At 39.2% G+C, this 21,793-nt stretch overlaps 1 protein-coding gene across 2 annotated transcripts in view; it reads right to left on the reverse strand.

Moving 5' to 3' along the window:
- Nucleotides 1-21,793, reverse strand: part of gabrb4 (gamma-aminobutyric acid type A receptor subunit beta4) — a 378,684-nt gene that overhangs the window by 62,394 nt on the left and 294,497 nt on the right. For both annotated transcript variants that reach the window (XM_028816096.2, XM_028816095.2), the window contains exon 6: nucleotides 7,042-7,179. In XM_028816096.2, the coding sequence (XP_028671929.1) occupies nucleotides 7,042-7,179 (138 nt within the window). The remainder of the gene's footprint in view (nucleotides 1-7,041; nucleotides 7,180-21,793) is intronic.

Genomic DNA, 21,793 nt, shown 5'->3' on the forward strand with positions numbered 1-21,793 from the left:
AGGGCCCATCCTTGAAAGCAATACTTTTTAGTTGGCATTAAGTGTGTATGGCCCTGGCTTTTAACATAGGATGTGTGTCCTAGCCATAGCGAAAATATGTAATTTTATTTTGTCCTACATTACTGGCTGTATCAAAAAATACCATGTTGCAGGCTCAATGCTGAACAATGCATTGATATAACAAGTATGTTATTGATACAGTGTAAATGTACGACTGTTTAAAGAAATAAATAATAGAGAAAATTTATAGAGGTGAAAATGTAACTGTCAGCCCAGATTTATATAAAAACACATGCAACCACATCAATGGAGATAAATATCCCCCTGAAGATAAGAACAGTAATAAATGACAAATATGACAAAAATGATGAATGACACAAATATCAAAAAAGGCTTTTATGCTCGAGCACATTCACAAAATGAAAGTATACACAATACATAGATCTATACATAAATAAAGCTACGTATTCCTGATAGACTCACTGACTAACTGACCAGAAATTGCTATTTGCAGACAATTAAGGAAAAACATCTCTCATTTACGGATCGATTGTATGGCCTTTAGGCTCATAGAAGTCTATTCTTACTAAAAAGGTAACGTAATGCTAAAATAAACCTGTGAAAACCACAATGACCATGTTGCATTTAATTGTAATAAAGAGTGATGTCACTTCCAGTCTACAAAATGTTGCAGAAAAGAGCATACAGTAGCGCATCTGTCTGCAAGTCAGTGGCATCAAGATGTGAGTCTCATCCGTTCTTTTTTATGTTGTTTATTTTTGATATCTAAAACTATATAGAGAGGTATAATTATCAACATTATGTTTGTGATATCAAAAGTCCAAAAATAATTTTTTATTACTGGGATCCCAAGGTGGTTTGTCATGTGGTGGATACGGCAATGTGATGTGTCAGTGAATGCTCCTAACCCAGAGGTCACTAACAGGCGGACTGCGGTCCGGGTCCGGACCCAGAAGCTGTCTCATACAGACCCAGACTTACAGCCAAAACAGAAGGTTATGATTTAAAACCCACTCAGCCAATCAAGTCTGTGGATTCTAGGTGGAAGAAAGTGAGAGATACAGACGACTGTGCTGGAAAAAGAAAAGACGGGTGAAACGAAAAAAGGGGCAGAAAAATAAGGAACAAATGCCGCTCTCCAAAAAAAGGAAAGTGGACAGCGAAAATAGTTAGACAACATGATCTTTCGGACCATTGCGTCAAGAAATTTTCTCTAATTGGACCTCTTTAGATTTTAGTTGAATACCCCTGTCCTAACCTATAAAATGATCGCATATCAATATAATGTTCTAAAAATGAATTCAGTCTTTATTTCTATTTATTATTTATGTGTTAAGAAGTACATTTACAGTATTTTACCTTCTGCGAAAGCATAACAACTTTTAATCTCCTCTGAATTTCCATTGCAGTTTTCTGTTTTTTGTAATAAAAAGGAATACTCCATTAAAAAGTTGCATTTTCTTTATATGTTGTTTACCCTATGTAGTTTGTAGTGATGACTGAAAAAAAACCAAAATAATGTTTTGCTAGAATATTAAGTAAATTCTTCCAGAAAATCAGAGCAATGCATGCTGAGGTAATGTATTCACAAGGGAACAGACTGACACCATGTGCACCTATCCTGTATTTTTCTTCATTAGATTTTGAATCTGACTTGCTTTCGCACAATTATTCAGCTAATAGTTTAAAAAGTTCATATGTATGTTATTACTATTCTATAATTTTCTCTACTATCATGGTAAGCGTGTTATCTATTGCAGAAAAAAAACTAAATAACTTGCAAAATGCAAGTCCTAATTACTACTAGTATAACGTAACTGTCATGATCTGGCATATAAGTTTAATTTTTTTCCAACCCGCCCTCGGCCACTAAAAATTATTTGAGTATGGCTTTCACGGTTTCTGAGACCATGAAATCTAGTCATTATATTAATCTTCTGCTTCATTATGTTTTTAACATTGTTAAAAAATGATTCATGTTCTCCTGCGGCACTGTCTTGTTTTTTTTATGGATGTTGCCCACTTTGAGGCACAAGGCCTTGTTCCTGGGAAATGGATCCTGGAGGTTGTGTGTCAAAACAACACTAGGCACCATGAGTACCTAATTATCCAAGATTTGGATATATGAATGAAAACCCTATGTGACATTATTTTTTTTGGAATTTACTTGTTACAACTTATCGCTCAGTTCCCTAATCACAATTCTGGCTGCCACCGTTTGTTATTGTTATTTAATTATTGTCTCTTCTGTTATGACCCTCGTGTGAATTCTGACTTCTCCTTGTCATCTCCTGACTCCATTCTTTCCAAAAACTGCTGTCAACTTGTGCAAGCAGTATAATAACATTCTTAGAACTGTTTAATCCTCTTCAGGTTAGACAAGTTCAGTTCAATTCAATGTTCTCTTATTAAGTTCACTTTCACCTATTTACAAACATGGCAAAGTCTGCTAATAATAAAACCAAATGTGCAGTATACAGTATGTAATATGTATGAGTGTTGTATTCACTAGTAGGCAGTCTTGTAGCATTTGAGGTTAGTTTCACCAATTAATATCGAGGGATAGAAGGGCTAAGTGCCCAAATACATAAACATAACAGGAAAAAAAAATTCCCCCCCAGTTTCTCTGATCCTACCTCAATGGGTAGCGAGACCGGGAAAAGGCAAATATTTTTAACTGCATTGTATGCTATTACTTTATATGTGTTCACAATAAAAAATGCCTCATTAACTTGCTTAGCATTATGTTTATCCTCGGAAAAACAAGCCAAAAGCATTGAATTTTTTTCAACAACAAAACATGTTATTATGCATAACAGAAACATGTAAATACAATAAGTTTAATATTATAACAGTAGGAAAGGTACAGTATATGTCAAGACTCCACTGCTATGCTGAAGCAGATTTAGTATAAGTGCTTTGTGTGATATGTATTGAAAGAGTCACCAATGCACATACTGTAGGTACTGTTCAAGCAGATGTTGAAAGATTTTTTTGTACTATTTTTTGTGTTGCTTGTGCTTGACAGGGTAGAATGTCAGTGCCTAATCCGCAGGATCAACACCTACCATTGTGTTACTGTAGCCTACAACAGAGCAAGGCATAGTGACTTCTACAGTTCCCCTGACACAATGCCATATTGACTGTACTTGCCATCCCACTTCGTCCCTCATCCAGTGTAAAGTATTGAGTTCCCGATGTGCCCAGAGCTTGCTTTGTAAATCTTGATAACAAATTGTGCCTGTTTGTATGCAATGTACTGTACCCATGACAACCTTCCCTTTAACCCCGTGAGACTTTTGTCAATACTTATGTCACAATCATCAAAATATACCTTCTACATATTTTTAATGAGAGCCTTATACACTTCCCACAGTTTGTACAATTTTGGTGCCTGGTGATCAGCAACGAAAAGGTATAAGGATTGTCAGCAGTAGTATGAAGCTGACACCAAACACAAATTTCACTGAAAATTGACAGGTCAGAATCTACTGAACAGGTGTCAGTTTCACTGTCCTTGTCACCATCTGATGATCAATTCACATCATCATCACTATCACAATGTTTTAGTTTCAGTTTGTTCTACAACTGGAATTTACAGCTTCTCGTCCGCCATTGTGTATTTGGTTGAAGGCTCTGCTCCACTCAGTTATAACAAAGTGGAAGAATGCATAGAACTGTTTATGATGTTATTTCATCCACCAGATGGCGGCAGAATAATGTCCTGGGTATTATTTGGGCTTAACACTGTAATGCGGATTGTTACATGTCACCCCAAGTCTAATCTAGGCTTAACTGCAATTACACAGAACTTCGAGTCTGAGTCATGCTTGGGGTTGACATCAAGCAGTTAAGTGTTCTTAAATTTTAAACCCAATCAATCCAGTCTTAATAGATGATGTTTGTGAATGTAAATATTATATAAAAAGATACCATTAGTAATAACTCAAGTGTGATAATATAACAACAGGAAGAAAACGTTTTCTTGCAGTGTAGCTTCAAACATGTACAGTAGCATTTTAAGATAGAGAGTTACTATTTGTATAAGTGGAGAAGAATAGCCATAGTAAACTGTCAAAGAAGTAAAATGATGGGAATATTAAATACCACCTATGAGTAATGACAATATTACACAAAAGGAAAGTGTGAGGCAGTTCTCTTTAAAATAGTGAAGATCAGAATGAGACACAAAACATTAGCAACACAGTTTATAAAAAATTGGTATGCAATGAATAATATATAATGTGACAGATGATCAAGGTTCTTTCCCGGTCAGAAGGCCAATACATTGGAAGGACCGGGAGGCCAGACATGCACAGGACACTGCCTCCCCCGGAGCGCTAGATGGCAGCCATCCTGGGTTGCAGGGGCACCTCAGATTCCCACAGGACTTCATGGAAGTTTGCCGCAGCCCTGCTGGGTTCCGTGGATGTCACCAGGGGGAACTGTGGAGGTGGCAGAACCCCACACCTGGGAGCGATTCCAGATCTGGCTAACGAGCCACCTGGAGCACTCCCTAGAACGGCATTAAAAGGAGCCACTTTACTTCACTCGGAAGGCCAGAGTCGGGAGGAAGAGGATAAAGCTTATGACTTTATAACACATGTCTATTTACTGTTTAATAAGGGGGTAAAGGAACCTGCTTTGTTTATTTTTTTTTGTTTTGCTGTGAGATTCAAATGTGTGTTGATTCAACCAAAAAAAATAAGAAATTCCAGAAAGTTCCAAAAACCAAAATTTGTACTTGCCATGCGCTTAGCACTGAATGTACACAAATGAAGTGATGTGTAGGCATACCCTGCTGCAGCCTCCCGGCATTTCCCAGATTCTCAGTCTCTCTCCACTCCAGCACTCATTGTTTGCCTCGCGTCTCACTCGTTTGCCACTTGTGCTGTGTGTGTGGCTGGTTAATTTAATGTTCAGGCACTGGGGGATTGGGTTCTAAATGTTTTCTATTAGGAAGCAAAGCGCTTCCTCGCTCTGTCTCTCTTGAGCTGGAAGCAGCAGCACTGTAGATGGAAAACGGTTTGCAACATGTGAATGGTGCAAATTTCACTGGAAACAAACACGGTTTATTTTTGAAATTTTTTGCAAAGCAAAACCTTGAATTTCAATGTTGAGCAAATCATTTGACTCATTGCTACTAATAATGAAAAGACCCTATATCAGTGATGTTTTTCAAAGGGAAACATTGTTATTATGAAAAACATTTTATAGTTTTAATAATGTTTATGGAATTTTTTTTTAACTTTGGTAAAAAAAATATGCAATTGTTGTATTGTCATGTCATTTTCTAATCCTGACCAGGGTCTCCGGGGGAGGTGGAGCCTATCCCAGCTAGCACCCCAAACACACACATGGGCCAGTTTAGCATCACCAATTTACTTAACCTGCTTGTCTTTGGACAGTGGGAGGAAACCCACGCAGACATGGAGAGAACAGGCAAACTCCACAAATGGAGGGCCCGGGACACAACCCTGGATTAGTGCTACCAATGTGCTGCTGTGCCGTTATTGCCTTCTTGTAAGTAGGGGTATTCTCCTTGGAAATGGGGTCGGGAAATTAAAAGTTGTTGTATTTGTGCCATGGTGTGCAAGTAAGCATAAAAAATACATAATTTACTACTACAGTTACTGTTGCATGGCAAACATTGTGCTCTGTCAAAAATGGAAGACGTTAATGTTGAAAAAATAAACTGATATTTATGTTTGGAATATTTATTGTTTTCTCTTTGCAAACATATTGATGCATTACAATTCCATCAAATTAGTTGAACCCCTGTAGATCACAGTTTCAAATGTTTCTCAGGTAGGCCGTTTTCAAGCCACACCACACAATAACAAAAAATATCACCTTTTCCAAATTGGAGGCCTTTTATATGGAGATAAAATGATGTAAATGACTTTAAGAGGTACAGTCACGTTTTAAATCAATACAGTGCTAAGCAGAAGAGTTGGGATTTTGAGCTCATCTAGCAGCTCAGTAATAGACCAATGATGTCACCAGTCTGCTCTGTTCTGGTGAATTAAATGAAAACGGCCATATTGTTTCATGACACCCAAGTAGATAGATAGATAGATAGTGTGAAGGACAGCCGGGTCCCATGCCCGGCAGGGACGCCACTGCTGCATCTGTTCCGGGGGAGCCACCATGGGCAGCTCAATACCTCCCCCGGGACGCTTGGTGGCAGCCTCCCTGGTGGATGATGATTCCCCAACCTGGCGCAGGGCTTCATGGGAGATGGAGTCCTCCACAGCCTGGTTGGGGGCTCGGATGGCCGCTAGGGGGAGCTGCACGACGTCTGCAGCCCAGCTGGTCGACTCGTCAGCCCCACCCGGAAGTTTAATTAGGATCAGGTAATCAAGCACCTGGAACGCTTCCGGGTGGGGTGTAAAAAAGGCCAGCCACCACCACTCGAGAGAGCCAGAGTTGGGAGGAGGAGGACGACTAAGCCTGAGGAGGAGTGGTGGTGGAGAGAGAGAGAGAGAGAGAGAGAGAGAGACAGAGAGAGAGAGAGAGAGAGTGAGTGTTAGTTGTGAGATATTGAAGTGCTTTTGGGACTGTGTTGGGCCTGTGGGACACGGGGAAGGCGTGCCCCACGGCTGAAGAGTAATAAAAGAGTCTTTATTGAAGTACGTGCCTCTGTCTCAGTCTGTGCCGGGTCGGGCGCTATATAGCGCCTTTCACGATAGATAGATAGATAGATAGATACTTTATTAATCCCAAGGGGAAATTCACATACTCCAGCAGCAGCATACTGATAATGAATTAAAAGAATAGGTTCCACTATTCAAAGGTAACACAAGTGACTGTTTCCCTTTAAGAACATTTACATTTTGCGAGGAAAACAGCAGTACTGTTTTAAATGACATTATGAAGTAAAACATTTTTAAGTTGCTAAAGCAAAGGCAAATGTCAAATTGTGTCTACTAAACAACATTTGCAATACTGTAGTTCAGACTTAACTTGACCAGAAACAAAACATCTACACCATTAATTTACAATACAAAAAATAATTACCTGTGGCAAAAGCCACCTCCCTGGACACAAGCCGCAATTCCACAATTGAAAACTGAGGTAATTCCAACTTGTCAACTCCAGTCACAGCACTATCCCCTCCTTGCCAGAAAAATACAATGTCATCTGTAGTGTAGCCATCTGAAAATGAACAAAAAGGATTAATTAAACCAGTAGTCCCAGTATGCACAAAATATACAACACTGAAAATACATTATACTAAAATGGTGCTGTTCACTTGTCATCATATGTCCCAGAAGCTGTGCTAAAGTTGTGTAGAACTCATTGAAACATTCATTTAGAAAAGAAGTAAAACAGATGCGAACTCTATAAAGACTGAGATCTTTTATAGATTATGTAATAAAACCTGCAGTTCTCCCCATGATGGACTTTGAGAACCTCCACCTAAATTTTCTGGTTACAGTATTGAATACACAGAATATTTCACTCTTTAAGATATTATAGAATACTCCCATCCACTACTGTTTAAATGTCAAATTATTATACATTTAGAGGAGAAAGAGTAATTTCTGATATATAGCTTGTGTATAAATCACAAGGTATTTTTCCATTGCCTTTTCTGTCCGTGTTGATATGTAAATGTCACTATTCTTAATTATTTCTTGGTATATTTTATTGTCCTCAGGATTTTTAATTTTTTTCCTCTCTCACTGCACAGGGTGTGATGAATTGTCAAGTGTTGATTACTGTCAGATATGCGTATGTGCATGAAATTTAAGATTTTTATGTTCTACTTGAAGCCACTAGGTGGTGCTACAATCCTTTAGTCAGATGTGTAATTCATACCACAGAGATGCGCACACTCCACTGAGAATGACATTTTAAGCTCTAGAAGAGAGTGATGCTATTCTGCTTATACAATGAATAAACTATAGAAAATGACTATATAAAATGTGTTCCTTTAAATTATATTTTGTTACAATTACTATATGATGTCTATGTCTTATGTATACATCAACTGATGAGATGTACAGAGAGGGATGCCATATTTGCAGCCTTCAACATAATGCAAGATTGTGATCACCTTGGATACAAACCTTTATTTACTGCTATAGTCTGGAAGGCAGTACCACAGTATTAAAGCACAAACCACCACACGTCCAGAGCAGTTTCTACCCGTAAGACAATGCACACACTGATTAATGTTTGTCACATGCAATTCTGTGTTAAATAAAAGCCATGCACAGGATTTGTATACATTGGCACATACATATGACACAGTAATAGTAGAAAACATGCAGATGAATGTACACATTAACAGATATGTAGTAAAAAAACATTTTAAAGGAACTAATTTGTCATGCAGATGGGCATAGAAATCAGCAAGCAGCCCTGTAACACTGCGTTTTAGAACCATCAACTCAGGTAGTAGTGTAAATAAACTATTTTGTCATGATACTTAAAACAGGCATGCTTGAACTTTGAACTTGAACCTTATACCCGGGCAACACACTAGCTAGGAATTTCTCTTGGTGTTACATAACTGCACATGCAAAGGCTCATAGAATTAAACAAACCAAAATACAATCTATATACAATACATGACACCATCACAACATTATATACAGTGAACACAGATATAGAAAACAATCTAGTAAAGCAGAATTGCACTCCCTCCGGGTAATATATTAGGTAAGTCCTATATAAAATAAACATAATTTATATTGAATGGAAGAGAATAGAAATCAGGAGGAGACAGATGAATCAGTGTTTAACCATTTTGACTGCAGTAGGAAAGAAACATTTTTTATGACTAGCAGTTCTTGTCTTTAGTGACATTTCCTCAATGGTAATAACTGGAAGAGGTGGTTGCCTGGGTGCGTGTAGTCTTTGATTATCTTTCTGGCTCATTTCCTGACCCCTGATGTTGACAGGACCTCAATGGACTTCAGTTTCATTCCTACAATCTTTTCGGCTGTCCGAATAACAAATTGCATTTTATGTTTGGAGTAGGCAGATGCATTGCCACACCAGGGTGTTATGGAGAAAGTGAGGATTCTTTCAATGATGGCTCTAGAAAACTGTGCCAACACTGATTGGAACAGGTTAAACATTTCAGAATGACCTCTGAGCTTTTTGATAAGATCGGTCATGTTTTCATTCAAGTTCAGATTGTGAGTGACGGTTGTGCCAAGAAATGTAAATGATTCCACTGTGTTGACAGAGACGTCATTTATAGCTAGTGGTGTAGGAGGAGAGGAGTGTCTTCTAAAATCCTCAATCATTTCTACTCTTTTAAAGAAATTCAAATTAAAATTGTTGAGGGTGCACCAATTGGCTAGCCGATCCAACTCCCTGTGATGGGCATGTCATAGTAAAAGTGATTTGAGTTATCCAGATATTATTTAACATTAAATGGTGTATCACAAAGTAAAGAATTCCTAAAATTATGTAGTGATTGTATTGTAGCTCAGTATTCATCTACTAACAGAGAGAAAGACCTGCACTGACTTCATATTCTGTAGGAATCAAGAGAGCTTTGGATAAAGCCAAACTTGCACATAGAGGTATTGAAATGCATTGGGTAATAACATAATATTTTCAAACAAGCTTCAGGGTTTAGATTGTCAGAGTTTATTCTGATGGCACTGGGCACAAGACAGTAACCAACTTGGACAGGCCCACTTAAGCACAGAAGCACGAATGGCCAATTGACCTAACATGTTCATCTTTTGAGGATGGAGGAGGAAAACCAGACTTCTCGCTAAAAACGCAGGCAGAGATAGATAGTACTATATCTGCCCTAAGGGAAGAAATTTTTACAGAAGCCCTAGAAATATAGAAATATTATAACAAACTACATCAGTGAAACCCTCTCAAGAATTACAAAAAGATGAAAATTTCTGATTTTGCTGTAGATAAAAGAGCAATCACAGTAAGGCATTATACATCATACATTATATTGCTGTAGGTATAATGTGGCCCCAGCAGTATTTCTTCACACACTTCTGTTGAGCAATTTGTTGGCTGAAACTCCTAAATGGTAGTGTGACACAGAGAGGATGTGCAGCATTGTTCATAAAGGCCCTCAGTTTTGCTTTAATTCTCTCCTTTGCTACTATTTGCAGGGTGTACCTCTTGTCCCTTTAATCAGCTTGTTGATTCAGTGCGCCTCTCTTCAAGTGATATTACCAGCCCACCACATCACAGCACAGAAAATAACACTGGCTATTACAGAGTTATAAAACATACAGGATGTCACTACCCACATTAAAGGAGCATAAGTCTCCTAATTAAAAAAGAGCCTTCTCTTATATAGTTTATAGTGTTACTAGGCCAGTCCAGCTTGTCATTGATGTGGACAGGGTAATGAGATGATTGATGAGATGAAGTAAGCATACAAACAGCACAAACAAAGACCAGGTAAAGAATTTGAACCAAGTAAACTGTATCCATGAGGTCTAAACACTGCCTCAACATGGGACTGTGGGATTGTAAAGTATCTATCTATCTAAAGAATGGCTATTTTATTTTATAATCCATTGGCCATGTCAGTCTCCATGGGCGCACTCGTGCATCTGCGAGGACTTGGTGAAGTAATCTGGGCGAGATGCACCTGCGATCTTCCTCAATTGCTTCATCAGCTTCCTGCAGTGCGTGATTAAGGCACTGACTCCATGGAGCCTTATAAGTATGGACTGGCACAGGGGGAAAGGAAACAAAGAAGAGAGAAATGGAGGCAGAGTAAGAGTGCAGCATTGGGAGCAGAGAGAGAGAGAGAGAGAATGACCAGCCGGCTAGAAAAGGCAGCATGGTCAGTGGTCTCACAATGGAGTGAAGGATCGGCGCTCTAGGGACGGATCATGCCCACTGATTGTGCAGCAGAGTGGGAGCAATCAAGGTGGCGACCTCTTCAGGGATCTGAGGGACAACTGCGTGAACAAAAAGGATTACGAGAGGTCAACTGACCCCGAGTGGACTAACAGACGCCGACGGAGACAGCCAAGACGGGTGTGGAGAGGACTGTGGCTGCTGAAGTCTCCCCAAGCTGAGTGAGTGATGGGTTAGCTGGGGATTGGAAGGAATTGTGCTCGGCTTGTTTGACCCAGTGATTGTTGATTTTTATTCTCGTTTTTAGCCTTGTTTTTAATCACCAGGGGCCTCATGTATAAACGGTGCGTACGCACAGAAATGTTGCGTACGAACCTTTCCACGCTCAAATTGCGATGTATAAAACCTAAACTTGGCGTAAAGCCACGCACATTTCCACGGTAACTCATACCTTGGCGTACGCAATTTCTCCGATCGGTTTTGCAGACTGGCGGCACCCAGCGTCAAAGCAGTGTTACTGTTCCTGTGTGATCACCTTTCTTTCTTAGATCCACATTCCTGACGCTGCTTTATAAATACACTGAAACTAACTGCATATTGTTTATTAGTGTAATGCATCTGATTGTAATTAACCTGCAGCAATATAATGGTCCAGGGAATAGCCATAGTATTCCAAATACCATAACTGCTTTAGCGTTGTAACGCTCACTGCATCTTGTTCTTCTTTTTGCTGCTCCCGTTAAAGGTTGCCACAGCAGATCATCTTTTTCCATATTACTCTCGCTGCACCACTCGGAGTATTTATATCACTGTATCTGAGTGGGGAATCACAGCAGCAGCTGAAATATCGGTATACAGCATGAAGCAGATGCTGCCTGAGCCATGGCAAAACGCTTTATAGAGACTTCCCAGTACGGACTTCGCGGTTTAGAAAAGGTTTCATCCCAAGAACTCTAAACGCACTCAATCAGTCCATCAAGTGCTCCTTATATAACTGTTTACTTATAAGTACAATCACCTCACTGTAAACTTGCACTACAGTTATAATATTGCACAACCTGCGCCACTTTATAAAGTGCGTATTTACATATGATGATGGTATTCATTTTTAAGATGAAATGCAGCAAAATATGTTGATTATATTATACAGCTAAAACTTTAACTTCATTTAAATAATCTGTATTGTTAATAATTAAACATGTGAGGACACGGTGCCGCAGCGCTAGCTAGCTCAGGGATTGTTCCTGCATTGCGTTGTATTCTTGCGCTGACGCGACACTGGAAAGATGGATAGAATAATTAAACATGTACTACGAAGATATTTCAATGTTCCTTAAAAGTTTTGAAGAATCGGCGTTCTAAGCTTACAGATGGCTTAACGTCTATTACAGAGCTGATTGTGTGGCGATTGGTCATTTGGAGAAAGAAAAGTAAGGACAGGAATTGGAGGTTAGTACGTTTGAAAGAGACAGTACTTCTGTAATAAATTATGTCATTGAAGGTCGCACATGGCGCAGCAAGCCTCTTGCGTGAGATATGAACAATCACTGCGCCACCGTGTTCCCATGTTTAATAACATGCTTTCATTCCTATCATCATGAAAATGATATCACGTATACATCTCAGTATTTTAATTATTCAGAGAGCTGTAATATCACGAATGTAATGGATTCTGTGTCGGAGAAAGAGAAAGAACGGAAGCACGTAGTGATTCACATACATAGAGCACATAGAAGATCAAATACAGAACAAAGCATTTAACGTGCTACTTGAGAAACTAGTAAAATAAACGATTTTAAGATGAAGTTTATGATATTCTACTTTAATGGCAAAATAAACTACGTGAAATTTCGAGATTAAAGTTGACATTTTGTGCTTTTTTCCCACTGTGTGTCTATTTTTTTTTTCTGTGCCCTGATAAGCTTTCATATGACACTCAGACGGTGGGCTACAACTCGCCTTTTCACGGCGACTTTGATATGTGATTTCTTTTTTATTTCAGGCACTGTGCGACTTTGTGAAGTTGAACCTTCGAGTTTCTCCGACACTCTGTCACTCGATCAACTTTCTTTTGTTGATTATACCACTGCTTAAACCAACAAATAGTACGTCTTTCCTTTTCCTCCACTTGGTATTCGCTGAAATTCTTATATTTCCCCCGTGCTTTTCCCATTGTCTTTTCACAGAAGGCTATTTATATTGATTTGCATATTGAAAGAGGCGTAATTCTGGGAGGAGTTGGGGCGAGACAGAAGGCGCGTGCATGTGCGTTACTTTTCACGCCGATCGGGATTTATGTAGTGGAAGAACGTGAAAGTATGCGTGCGCACAGATTCCTGCATCTGGATTTTTCTGTGCGTACGCACAATCCCGCTTTTGTGCTTACGCCATGTTATAGTGTGAGTTATACGCACGGCGTTATACATGAGGCCCCAGGTTTTTCAATGTTTTAAGTATTATTTATTTACTGGAAGCACTGCACTTTTGGACATGAACTGTTTAGATGTATTATTTGTTTAATAAAAGCACTTGAACACTTTCCACCATCCTGTTGCCTGGAGTGTTTTGTCCCCATCTGCCACGCTCATCCAGTTACATTATCGACAATGTTGGGTTCAAGTGGCTCCCAAATATGGAAGTGAGAGGAGGGAGCGGGACCCATACCGTCACAGGGACCTTACAATCATAATATAAAAAGTTATTCTTATTGCAGCAAATGCAAAGCACTAAATAACACTGAATAGAGCACCAATACAACTAAGACACAACCAATCACATGCCTCAAAACTAGGCCAATTTTGATATGTCAAACAATTCAAAAATACTTATCTCTGAGATGTAGACGGAAAATGTAAGCACACATAGACTAGTCTTAGAATTGAACCCTGGGCTTTGGAGATGTAAGGCTGCAGGACAAATTACTAAAACATTGTCCCTACCCTAGCATACAGTATAACATTTTGAACAGATACAGTAAAAGCTTAAACAAATAAATGTTGAGGAGTATGGGTTGGATTTAAAAGAATACATCATAAACTCTGCAGTGGGGCTGGCGCCCTGCCCAGGGTTTGTTTCCTCCCTTGCGCCCCGTGTTGGCTATGATTGGCTCCAGCAGACCCCCGTGACCCTGTAGTTAGGATATAGCGGGTTGGATAATGGATGGATGGATGGACATCATAAACTGTAGAACAAATATCTTTCAAAAATTAGAAGAAGTTGAGTAATTAACCAGATCACTTCAACCAAACAGTAAGCCAATTAGAAAGCTGCTGAACACTTAAGCAGTAATTTAAGAGTCGGGAATAACAATAGGTAACTTGTAAAAATTACTGTTAATAAAGAAAAAGTCAGTCAAAAAAGCTTCTTTCAATACCTCAGCTGTTAGAAATGTATAAAGAACAGCAACATGCCAGCAGCTTCAGGGAAACACAAATTGGTGTGCAGTAACAAATAAAAAGGTTCAAAACAAATAATTCCTCAGGATTGGGCAATATTTATCTTAAGAGCTCACAAAAATGTGTAACTGTAACAACTGTTTATGGAGATCATCACTGCAGTTCTCAGATTACAAGAACTGGAACCTAGCCAACTTTATACCATTATATAAAAGGTGAGTATGCTAATCCAGATAGTTACAATATATTTATCTTAAGATATTTAGATTTCTATGTGAAATATGTTCAAAAAAGTTAGTAGACATTACCTGTTTCATTTATCTTGAATATTATGAATAAAACAACTGAAGGCTTTAACATAATTACATCATATCGCATGATTTCCTTTCAGGATCTTGAGGTATGAAAGTAGTGATTTGCTTCCTTTCCTAGAGGGGACTGGGTGGTCTCGTGGCCTGGAACCTCTGCAGATTTTATTTTTTTCTCCAGCCGTCTGGAGTTTTTTTTTTTGTTTTTTTCTGTCCACCCTGGCCATTGGACCTTACTCCTTTTCAATGTTAACTAATGTTGTCTTATTTTAATTTCTTATTTTGTCTTTTATTTTTCTTTTCTTCATTATGTAAAGCACTTTGAGCTACTTTTTGTATGAAAATGTGCTGTATAAATAAATGTTGTTGTTGTTTCCTGACTTTAGGATGATGAGCAGGGAGGTTGTTTCATCCTAAAATTGAAACAGCAATTCTAAATGGTTGCAGTGTGAGTGACGGTGCTTGAGTGTTCCTTGTGATAGACTGATGTCCTATTCAAAGTGGCCTGCTGCAATGTGGCTAAAATAGACTGGAGATCCCAGTAACCTGGTATAGGATAAGGTGAGTCTAGAGTCTAGATAGTTGAATGTCTGGTGTACTGTACTTGGTGGAAGCTGTTCTGAAATTTGACATTATCCTGATACTTTTAAGATTGTGTGGCTTAAGCTGGCCATTTTAGTATTCAGGCTTTTTTTCTTCAGCAGTAAGAACTACAACCACAGTAGAAGTAGACCAAAATGGAATCACGTTTCATATAACCTGTCTCTGAAGTGTTTTCACCAATCCACCTTAATAAAAGGATACGCATCTGTGTGTCTGTCTGTGTATCATCCAGTTGCAATGTCTTTGTCCTTCTTAAAGGTGGGGCATCACAAACATTAAGACTGCTTTCATGAATCTGATACCAAATGGCATGGTGTACTGCAAATGCTAATGCTGAGGTCTGTGATGATTACTTAGATTTCAACCTGTCTTAGATGGGGGGCACACCTTAAAAATATGTAGTTTAGTGCTACCAGCATTTTATTTTAAAGAAAATTAAAATGACATTGTCAAATTGTGTTAACTTGAAATATATCCCTTAACTGTCGTTACTGTGATATATATTGTTGCAGCAAACTTAACTGGGTAAGTGATGGTGTAGGACCAATTTGGTATTACCGTTTTATTTGGTATTGCAAATCAGATTTATCTTCTCTACCACAACCAAGTAAACTTCTTTCAGAGATTAAAAAACAAGTTTCTTTGTGCTTCTCGGTATGTAAGCTACATGTAGACTCGATAAACTGGCAATGAAAGCTGCTCTCCCCATCTGATAAGAGTAGTGTTAATCAGGATAAGGTGAGTTCTTTCTTGTATTCTACTGACCCTCAGGTGCCTAATCTAACAGCTGGACTGCAAGGTGGGTGTTAGAAAAATCACTCTTGTAGGTCTCGATGGACAAATCTGTGTACGACGGATTACCCAAAAGGGTGGATTTATGCACACCTAGTAATGAAAAAAGAAATGGTTAGAAAATTGATGTCCATTTCCTTGATATAGCCATACACTCTGTGTGCCTGCCCTCCAGGCTGTCAGCACCAGGTTCCTTTGCAGACTTACCATCCGCTAGGATGGGAAAGTGAGTAAGGCCTCAAGAAAAGGGTGGAGTACCCTTAGTTCTAAATTTCTAAGTTTGCTGTGTAGAAATAAAAGCTAAAAACTGACTGCAATGAAGTTCTGCTTAGGTAATGTATAGTGACTTCCTAGGGCGGTCAGACATCCTCGTTACCCTTTTTGAGGCCTAAAATGTCTGTCCTGTTGGAAATTTTTCTAAAACAGTATGGTATTTTGTTTTATTTGCTACTCATAATATGGACTAATATATTTTTGTTTGTTCCTTGCAGTAAATGATTTGAACTTGCATGCAGTGGAAATTCATACTCTACACACTGAGTAGCAGATATTGCTGGGAAACATGGAGGGATTTATTTTAAAAAAAAAAACCTGTACGGCAGTTTGATTCAGTTGATAGCTAAGAGGATGGGGCACAGTCGCACAAAACCAAAAGTACAAAAGTTGCCAAAATGAAATTATAAATTAAGTTAAAAACAAATACCATAGGCACAACAAGTATGAAGCTAAATGAACTGTCTATAGAACTGGTAATCTGTCACTCGACAATGAAAGCGCTAGCTAGTAGAAAATCATCCTTGCTTTACAAAGTACAAAACTTCTGTTAAGGGAAAGAGCTTATCGACTAAAATGACAGAATGCTTTTTGGGACAGGGTGCTGTAACTCAGCTGAATGTGTTTTGGTATTTCAAACACTTAAATATTAAGTGTTATATGGAGTATCGCCACGACTGCTGAAGGTCTGTGCATCGGAGCTGGGGGGTCCTCTACAGCGCATCTTCAACCTGAGCCTGGAACAGGGGAGAGTCCCGAGGCTTTGGAAAACATCTTGTATCACCCCAGTCCCAAAAGTATCACGTCCTAGTGAGCTGAATGACTTTCGGCCTGTTGCTCTGACATCACATGTGATGAAGACCATGGAGAGGCTGCTGCTTCACCATCTTAGGCCACAGGTTCAACACGCCCTTGACCCTCTGCAGTTTGCATATCAGGAGAAGGTGGGAGCGGAGGATGCCATCATCTGTATGCTACAGCGATCCCTCTCTCACTTGGACAGAGGCATTGGTGCTGTAAGAATTATGTTTCTAGACTTCTCTAGCGCCTTCAACACAATCCAACCTCTGCTCCTTAGGGACAAGCTGACAGAGATGGGAGTAGATTCATACCTGATGGCATGGATCATGGACTATCTTAAAGACAGACCTCAGTATGTGCGTCTTGGGAACTGCACATCTGACATTGTGGTCAGCAACACAGGAGCGCCACAAGGGACTGTACTTTCTCCGGTCCTGTTCAGCCTATATACATCGGACTTCCAATACAACTCGGAGTCCTGCCATGTGCAAAAGTTCGCTGATGACACTGCTATCGTGGGCTGCATCAGGAATGGGCTGGAGGAGGAGTATAGGGATCTAATCAATGACTTTGTTAAATGGTGCGACTCAAACCACCTACACCTGAACACCAGCAAAACCAAAGAGCTGGTGGTGGATTTTAGACCCCTCATAGACCCAGTGATCATCGAAGGTGACTGTGTGCAGATGGTGCAGACCTATAAATATCTGGGAGTACAGCTGGATGATAAATTAGACTGGACTGCCAATACTGATGCGCTGTGCAAGAAAGGACAGAGCCGGTTATACTACCTTAGAAGGCTGGCATCCTTCAACATCTGCAATAAGATGCTGCAGATGTTCTATCAGACAGTTGTGGCGAGCGCCCTCTTCTACGCAGTGGTGTGCTGGGGAGGCAGCATTAAGAGGAAAGACGCCTCACGCCTGGACAAACTGGTGAGGAAGGCAAGCTCTATTGTTGGCATGAAGCTGGACAGTTTAACATCTGTGGCAGAGCGAAGGGCGCTCAGCAGGCTCCTATCAATTATGGAGAATCCACTGCATCCACTTAATAGTATCATCTCCAGACAGAAGAGCAGCTTCAGCGACAGACTGCTGTCACTGTCCTGCTCCTCTGACAGATTGAGGAGATCGTTCCTCCCCCAAACTATGCGACTCTTTAATTCCATCCGGGGGGTAAACGTTAACATTTAACTTTATACATAGTTATTGTCTGTTTTTCACCTGCATTATTATCATTCTTTAATTTAATATTATTTATTGTATCAGTATGCTGCTGCTGCTGAAGAATGTGAATTTCCCATTGGGATTAATAAAGTATCTATCTATCTATCTATCTATCTATCTATCTATCTATCTATCTATCTATCTATCTATCTATCTATCTATCTATCTATCTATCTATCTATCTATTATATCAGGTAGTCAAACTGTGTGTATTTGGCTATTCTTTGTTGGGCATGAGCAATAACAATGTCTAAATTGTTTCATTATGTTTCAAAATGTTTTATTAAAATTAGTCATTTTTGCAACCACTGAAGGCTTCTTCTGTGTTATGATGAACAGAACTTTTTTTTTTCATTTTTATCAAATAATAATAATAATATATGTTATTTATATATTCTAATATTTATTAAAAAAATAACTAAAGCAAGATCCTTTTTTGTCACTACATAAGAAAAATAGTAACTCAAGAAGTTTAATAAAAACTAAGAAGTTAATCACATTTTTTAATTAGAAAGCATAATAAAGATTTACTTGTTTGAGTCCATGTGTCAAGTGTGAATTGATCCCCAACAGGCTCTATAATGAGTAGTCACCCACTGTGTGAGGCAGTATAGTTCCCTGTTTGCTGAAATGTACTGAGCTGGTCTAGCAGACACCTTAACAGATTATGACGCTATGTGCAATACAGTGTATACTGTGTGTGATGAAACCGGGGCACCAGTGAGCCCCAAACCCCAAACATGATGACACAATGCAGTCCCGGGTTCAAATCACAGGGTGTTTATTCCACACAACACTTCCAAAGTAACCAAAGCACAGGTAATCTCTCTCACAATCTCCTCACAGTTCCTCTCCTCTCACCAGCGCACTGCACTCCTCCAGTCAAGTTTTGCCTTCCTTCCTCCCAGCTCCGACTCACCTGGATAAGGAAGTGCATCCCTTTTATTGCGGACCCAGGAGTACTTCTGGTGTTAGGGCTGCTGCCCATTGGAAGCACGTCCAGGTCATTAGTTTGTGCGTATTATGTAGCCCTTCCCTGACTGGATCCAGCTCATTACAATGTCTTATTCCTTCATGGTCACCCTTCATAGAAGAAAAATAAATATTCCAACATCACAGACATAGAAGAGTCCTTAGTGCTAGTTGTGATGCTTACCTGCAAATTGTATTTTGTACAATTTAAATGCTGCATACATGTACCAAATGCAAATACACTTCAGGCTGGGGTGTTACTGTCCCTTCAAAGATTTTCAGACTAATGTATGCAGACTCAATGTAGATGAATGTCTATGTCACGCATTTTCAGTTGTTTTAGTGTTTCAGAGATAAACAATGTAAAAATGCTAGTGTGAACTGAGATGGTTTTATTTTGCAAATGTTGTTTGTAAATTAAAATGTTGTTGTGTGGACATAGCCTTAATATAACATTAGTATACTTGTGTTACTTACTGTAAACAGTGTTATACTAAGGAAAGGGTAGTAACATAGTTATTTAAAAAAAAAATTCTGTTTCTAAACTAGATTAGAAAATGAGGAACTTATAATGACTAAAGATTTAGATTAATTAAACCTGCTTTAAGTGTGCTTAAGGCCAATTCAGTTCTCTCAATAGATTCCAGTATGTGATATCATGGATACTCACAGATAGAAAGAAAAATAGCCACTACTTGAGAATTTGTAAATAAAGCATAGGAAGTACACAAACAGGTCAGAATTTCAGTAATGGCATCCAAAACCTAAAACAAAAAGATATTTAAATCAAAGGTGTTTAATTCTATGAGAGGAATGAAAGGGTTGCTGTATATATCTTGTATGACTTCAGCACAGAAAGACTACCAATTAACCCCAAATGTAAGTTTTGGGTTGTTTGGAATTGTCTTTTGTGCTGTGTATGTACATTATATAATACCAGTAACGGCTCACTGCATGATAACGTGCACTGAATACACTTGACTCAAGCATTCATAGTTTTCGGACTCTTTCTCTGTATGTTTAGCATTTGTTTGCTCAGCGGTTGATGCGCTTGCTGCTTCCTGAGCAGCTCTTCTTTTCTGCACCCTAGCGGTCCGCTTTTTCTCTTATTTCGTCGGCGTATTTTCACATTAAAACTGATTAAGTCAGTGTTTGTGTTGCAATTACTTAGTACGTTGTCCTTAATTTTTCACTTAGGCTGGCACTTGAGTCTTCAATCTGGCTCAAGAATGATTTAAGATATGAAGAGGTAGGGGAAGTGAAAGTGGTAGGGGTGAGAATGATGCCCATACGCATATGCTGCATGGCTGCCGAGAGTTGATTCTACAATAAAATAAAATAAAAAGAGGAATAACCTTGGAGGTCAATCATCACCCCGAAAGCGGATAGTAGACATCACGTAGTATGTGTGTACCAAATTTCAGGTCAATAGTTCAAAGGGTTTGCGAGATACAGCTGATTTAAAATCCTGGACAGACAAACAGACAGCCATGGTAGCGTATTATATTTAAAGATACACACACACACACACACATACACACACATATATATATATATATATATATATATATATATATATATATATATATATATATTTATATATACCCTAGGTTCTTGTCTATAAGCCGGACTCATGTATAAGCCGGAGACCAAAAATCATACGAATTTTTAAAATAAAATCGTATCATAGATAAGCCGGACTCATGGATAAGCCGAACGTACTATAACCTATAACTAATAGAAGGGAGGGAGGTCAGTGGTCTCACTTGCACCCATTTAATTTCTTTAAGGGGGGAGAGAGTGTGAGATATTGGCGTCTCTCACTCCCCGCATGGCGCGGTTGGAGCGGCCGGAGCGCGTTCTTTCTGCTCTGGGCGTCGCCGAGTCAACACGCGCGCATAGCGGTCATTTAAATTGTGATTTTATATGTAAGCATATTTAAATATATATCGCGGATTTTTTGCTGGTTCGCGGATTTCTGCGGACAATGGGTCTTTTAATTTCTGGTACATGCTTCCTCAGTTGGTTTGCCCAGTTGATTTCATACAAGGGACGCTATTGGCAGATGGCTGAGAAGCTACCCAGCTTACTTTTCTCTGTCTCTCTTGCGCTGACTATCTGTGATCCTGACGTATGGGGATTGAGCAGGGGGACTGTTTGCACACCTAGACGATACGGACGCTCGTCTAAAAATGCTGAAAGATTATCTTCACGTTGCTATCTTTTGTAAAGCTGATTCCTGAAACGACATGCTGCACCGTGCTTCGCATACTTAAAAGCTCGAAGGGCACGTATTGATTTTTGACTGAAAAACAAACTCTGTCTCTGTCTGTCTGTCTGTCTCTCTCTCTCCTCCTGCTCCTGACGGAGGGGGTGTGAGCTGCCGCCTTCAACAGCTTTGTGCCGCGGTGCTTCGCATACTTAAAAGCCAAACAGACATATTGATTTGTTTGCTTCACTCCTTTGAAGAGGAAGATATGTTTGCATTCTTTTAATTGTGAGACGGAACTGTCATCTCTGTCTTGTCATGGAGCACAGTTTAAACTTTTGAAAAAGAGACAAATGTTTGTTTGCAGTGTTTGAAAAACGTTCC

This window comes from Erpetoichthys calabaricus, chromosome 12 (genome assembly GCF_900747795.2).
Source record: "Erpetoichthys calabaricus chromosome 12, fErpCal1.3, whole genome shotgun sequence".
NCBI classification, from domain to species: Eukaryota; Metazoa; Chordata; class Cladistia; order Polypteriformes; family Polypteridae; genus Erpetoichthys; species Erpetoichthys calabaricus.